The 5,936-nt window shown below is 36.7% G+C and overlaps 1 protein-coding gene across 1 annotated transcript; it reads right to left on the bottom strand.

Moving 5' to 3' along the window:
* Positions 1-217: 217 nt before the first annotated feature.
* On the bottom strand, positions 218-5,598 carry LOC112515580 (mitochondrial outer membrane protein porin 2-like). The gene is made up of 6 exons (XM_025122474.1): positions 5,500-5,598; positions 5,273-5,340; positions 2,262-2,372; positions 1,867-1,953; positions 1,388-1,596; positions 218-674 (listed from the first exon to the last, which is right to left on the bottom strand). The coding sequence occupies exons 1-6, from the start codon at positions 5,546-5,548 to the stop codon at positions 368-370; spliced, it is 831 nt and encodes a 276-aa protein (XP_024978242.1). The 5' UTR covers positions 5,549-5,598; the 3' UTR covers positions 218-367.
* Between the last annotated feature and the right edge of the window lie 338 nt (positions 5,599-5,936).

The raw sequence follows: 5,936 nt of genomic DNA, 5'->3' as shown, positions 1-5,936 counted from the left end.
GCAAGGGTGACGGTTAGTGATTGAAAACGGAGAGCAATGACGCGACAATGGATGGCAAAGGGTTTGATTGACGTAAGTTTTAAATAGTAATTTTTTATTTTAAAATTTCAAGTAGCTTGTTTGGATTAAAGAAATGTAGTTAAATAACCTCAGGGACGTCCGCAGATTTCCAACAGCAACCATTAAACAGTACATTTAGAAATCTGGAAAAACCCATGAAAATGTATATAAATGCAACGAATGCTTATTGATTGAATGCTCCCCTTCGAATGGCTAATCTAGGGACAAAAATTACAAGTTAAAAAAGTCACACTTCAATTTGATTCAACAAAAAATATATATCAACTCACTCTTAAAATGGTTCTGATCAAGGTTTGAGTGCAAGAGCCAAACCAAATTTGGGAGTTTTGTCCAACGCTTTCGTGTCCAGCTCGCTAGACAGAGTCACGAGTGATTTGGGAATGATCTCGTGCTGCAAGAGTGCACCCAGCTTTCCCTGATTGTTGAGTTTAGCTTTGACCACTGTGAGATGATCAACGGCATAAGATCCTCCAATTGTGAAGGTGTTATCGTTTAACGAGAACCTTCTGATAATCTCGCCGACTGCAGCAGTTTTTTTGGATTGATCCAGATGGTGTATGTATGATGCCCGTAACGTGTCCCCTTTGTCACCCCTGAAAAATAATGTTGGTTAGAATATTTTCTTAAATGGGTTTAATGTCATAATTTGATGGAGTGTGAGTGATATGTGGAATCCTGTTAGATTACTCTCCGGAACAGCCCTTTGAAAATAGAAGGGAAGGTTGCAAAATTTATTGACAATGTCGGACTCTAAGAGCATTTCCAACGGTTTCCCCAAATTGGAGAAGCAAATGTCAAAATCCTCAAACAAAATTGCATTCAACTCCAACAGTTTCTCCATTTTGGATATTAAAACATCAATTATATTAAAAAACGTTCTCCCTCTTCCTCCGATTAATTTTATTGGCAAGTCGGGGAGATTTTTCATGGGAAGACCAATAAAGTCGGTTTCTCTCTTCCTTCGTTTAATTTAGGAGGATCCCAAAATTTCTAGAAATTTTCCGTCTCTCTCCTACTTTCTCTATTTTAAAGAAGTTGTTGGAGCAAAAAGAAGAGCCTCAAGAACTCCAAAATCTCCTTTTTCTCCATTTTAGAGGAGTTGTTGAAGATGCTATAGCACGTCATCTCCAACGGAAGGTAGATAGAGTGTCCTAGTCCTAGGGTACAAATGTCCGAGATGTTGACCTTGACTCTATACCATGCTCTAGCACGTCATCAGATTACTCTCCAAAAAGGTGATTGGAGGACCAAAGGGAGATTTCAACATATATGAAGTAGAAAGGTTCTAACGAGTGAAATTGCTTACAAGATTATGGAAGCACTAGATTCTGGTTTGTTCATACTTATACCAGCAGTGTACTTGGTCAATCTCCCAGAAGACGTCTCATAACCTGCTTCTGCGCCAATAACAAACTTCGGAGTACCAATTGTAGCTGAAACGTCGATCGTTGGGGTTTGGCTCAAAGCAACTGCTGATGCTAAAGTAGCATGGCAATGAAAATATTGAACCTCAACCTGCAAAATACACACCATTCGTTGTCAAACCCTGATACTAAAGATTAGTTATCCTCTTTGTGAAAATTGCAACACTTCCACTTCTTAAGATGTTCTATTCTTTTTTTGGAACGTATCCATGTTAATATTATACATATTAGTCCGTTGTCATTATAAATAACTTGTTCCCATTGATTTTATGAAATATATTTTGGATATTTGCCAAATAAGAATTGTAATTTCATGAGCTAGAAGTCATAAATAAACAGATGATGGTAATAAAACCCGTACCTTGGCGGAGTTGAAATCAGGCACTTTGAATGATGCAATGGTCTTTGTTGAGGGCACAAGCTCTGTGAAAGTCAATGTTGTAGCAATCTGCCAAATCAGTGTGGCATTAGGTGAAACATGAAAAACAAAGCCCTGTATTTGCTAGTGGGCAGGTTCAAATGAGAACCGTAAATATTTTCAGAACTTGGAAACCAATTCACAATGGAAATGGTGATAGATATTTGAACATCATGAATGATGAAAATCATGATATTCATGATGAATTCATGAACATTTTAGGGTTATTCAACATGAATAACTCAAGAAATAGTTGGTTGTTCTCAAAATATTTACAGTTATTACTTGAACTTTCTCCATTTGCCATAGCATGAAATTCAACGTAGTGACCAACATACCTTTGATTCTGTGTCAACTTTCACATCGACCAATATATTGTTGTATTTGTACACTGCTCCCACATCCCCGGTTGACAGACCACCCTTCTTTGTTGCAGATGACGTTATTGCCTGCAATGAAGTGATTGATAACATTGAATGACGAACAACGAGTTCTCAGATTCATACATTCTACATGAAAGATTTCAACCAAGTTGCCTTGAATCTATAAGAAGTGAGCATCTTTCCTAAAATTGACAAGTTGAATACATGCCCCGTAAAATAAATAGTCACGAGTAGATGTGCTGGATTTAGATAACAGGGTGCTCGAATTCCAAAAGATTTGTCCAACCAATACTCCATTCTCTGAAGCAAAAGCTGGGAAATCGGCTACAAAATATCCCACAACACTATGTCTAAGAACCTTTACAAATATGGGGATGTAATGGAATGATACCATAAGAAGACCATCTCCAACAGATTCTCTGAATAGAGGAAATGGAGTTTTTGTTCTCTATATGGCTCCAACAGATTCTCGATCTTGTTCTCTAAAATAGAGAAACAAGAAAACTCCAAATATAAAGAATTCTAAAAGTTTCACTAGAGGAGAGAGAAATGAGTTTTTTATTCATTCCACCAATGAGATTGTATTAAAACTATTTTATATGAAAGCAGAATTTGTATGCCAACCTGAAAAGTTTCACTAGAGGAGATGTTTGATACATTTAAGAAGCTTGTTTGATGTGCTCAGAAAGCAGAATTTGTATGCCAACCTGAAAAGGTCCAACTTTTGAGATGGACCAAAGGGAAAGTCGAAGCTACCATGACTTGGCCAATACTAGCAAGCCTACACGATAAAGAGTTTTCATGACCTCGTGTCTTCCTATAGAAGGTTCATAAGAAATTTCAACACTATCATTGCTCCTCTTACCGAGTGTCTCATGAGGGAAGGTCATATAGACCAAGACAGCTCAAGAAGCCTTTGAAGCTATTAACTTGAAAGTAACTTGATCTCCTGATCTTATTCTTCCTGATTTTACTTGGGCTTTTAAAGTGAAGTCTGATGCCATGTTAGTAAGAACTGGTGTTGTGTTAAGTCAAGAAGGGATGCACATTGCATTTTTCAGCCAAAAATTGAATGAGGCCAACAACTACTACAACACTTATAACAAGGAATTCTATGTCATCTACTGAACTCTTGGCCATTAGAACCCGTACTTGTTATGCAAGCCCTTTATCCTTTACTCGGATCCTGAGGTGTTGAAATTCATCAACTCACAGCAAAATTGAATCACAGTCATGTTCTTTGGGTTCAGTTTCTTCAATCTTACAATTTCACACTCAACCACTAGGTTGGAATTCAAAACATAGTGGTTGATGCTTTGAGTAGAAGGCATACATCAAGTACTAGGTTGAAATTCACAACATAGCGGTTGATGCTTTGAGTAGAAGGCATACCTTGCTGAGTTAGGCGAGTGTTCAAGTTACTGGGTTTGAAATGGTGAAAGATTTGTACGAAATTGACCTAGAATTGAAACCACTTGGCAAGAATGCAAGATAGGACCAAAGCGAGATTACTGGGTGCATGATGGGTACTTCTCAAAAGAAATGCCTTGTCTATTCCTCAATGCTCATTAAGACTAATAATGATGCTTAAAGTTTAAAGGGTACTTTGGGTAGTCATTTTGGAAGAACAAGTCCCTTCAATGTCAAAGAACTACGACCGTATCATGGAGAAGACTTGAGGACAAGTCCCTTTTCCAACTATGGGGAATTGATGCAGGTGCAACGGAAGAAGAGTTAGACTGTGTAAGACCATTAGCTTCAACAAGGGAACTTTATTTTGAGAATCAAGCGTTGAGATATTATATCCTTAATCATTATTTCCTTTCCCCAGAATATTAGATTTTGTTCAAGTTCCTTTAGTAAGTTGCTTTTATTTGGTTTCCTAAGTTGCTAGAATCTTTTGATTATATTTCCTTTTAATGTAAGGGGTTGGCTTGCCTATAAAACTCCTATGAAGTTCTTTTGTAAGACACTTGATATTGGGTACGCTCAACTTCGTTCTTAATCATCACAAGAGGTGAGGGCCTTTTGTGCATGTCAACTTATCCTAAGGGAACACCTACGTGGCGGTTAACCCTCGACTACCCCTAGATTCCTACCACTGAGAACCATTTCCCACTACTTTTCAAACCTTAACGACTTTTCGACCTCGAGAACTTTTGTGTTGAAGCGTGTGTCGCAACACTGTTGCAACATAACCTAAACCCAACGAACAGTGGGTTGCCCCGTATTTAATATGCTTATAAAAGACCAATTCTACCTAATTGGCTACTCGAATCTAATATCCTTTTAATGAATGCCATAGTTCAGATAATATTATCTAGACAGTAAATGTTCATTACGAAAGGGGTAAAGTTCAACCAGTGATCTTGAAGAGAAATGACCATAAGTATACAGCATCTCAAGCATAAAATTGCATATATGAAGTAAGGATGGAAATTGCAAAAGAAAGCAGATGATGGCAAGCATGTATGCTGGTGTTTTGCAATGCTGTTGAATACACAGAACAAACTAATTTACAGTTGCATACTTCGTTCAGCTTAATTAGGGTTGAGCACATGAAGCAGAAAAGTGTTCTTTATATGTTCATAAAAACTCATTCTGTCTAAACCAAATCAGTCTAGCTCACCTTCATATCACTCCTAAGGGAACCAATTCACGGCTACTCGATATGTTTTAACCAGAAATAAATCCACTTATGATTCTTCATATTCCGTTTAAGTCATTTAAGCACAAATTAGGAAGAAAAAAAAAACAAATGCCAGTTACTAGAATTCAAATCTAAAACAACAATAGTATTTCCAAAAAACAGTGTGTCAAGAAACGATTTATAACGAATCAAACGATAAAAATTTGACTAGAATGTTAAATGCGGTCAACTATTCATAAGGAATCACCAACGAGCCAACCAAATTTCCATGGATCAATGTATCTAGGGTAACGAAAAGAGTCCAGACGATACTTACAACTCCGGTTACACTGCTCGTTGAAACAGAAATTTTCTGATCCGTCAGGTAGTCTCTCGTCAATAGATCTACACACAAAAAAAAAGTAACATATGAAAATTTGCTCAAAGCAGAATCAAATCAAAAGTTTCATATAAATAACGGTGAATTGATTACAAACATACAAGGATGATTAGAAAACGGAGAAGCTAGGGTAAAGAGGAAGATGAACTGAGAATTGAAATTACCTTTGGCTTTCTTGCCGATGTCGGAGAAGAGTCCTGGTCCGGTATTCATTTTTGATGCAGAAGAAATTTGGATGGATGGAGAAGAGATGTAGATGAGCGAATGGCGTTGGAGATGTGTCGCGGAAAGAGGTTATATTGCATTCATTACCACACAGCACGTGTTTGATTCGAATGTACACCTAATTTAGGATGTAAACAAATAGCAACTTTGTTTCATAAGCTAAACTACAACTTTATTTACCTTTTAATAGTTTTATTAAAAAATAATCTTTAAATCGTTAAGAAGTGAATCTTGTTTGTTATAAAAAAAATTTGTTTCTTAATGGTTCTAAAATCCTCTAAATGATTTTGTATCATAAATCTCTCTTAATCATTAAGAGTTCTAATTTCATTGTACACAATTACCAAACAATTATATTTCATTTTGCATTATATCA

This window comes from Cynara cardunculus, assembly GCF_001531365.2.
Source record: "Cynara cardunculus var. scolymus isolate 2C chromosome LG 7, CcrdV1, whole genome shotgun sequence".
Lineage (NCBI taxonomy): Eukaryota > Viridiplantae > Streptophyta > Magnoliopsida > Asterales > Asteraceae > Cynara > Cynara cardunculus.
The sequence above is the reverse complement of the archived record's forward strand: the minus strand, read 5'-3'. Positions and strand labels throughout refer to the sequence as shown.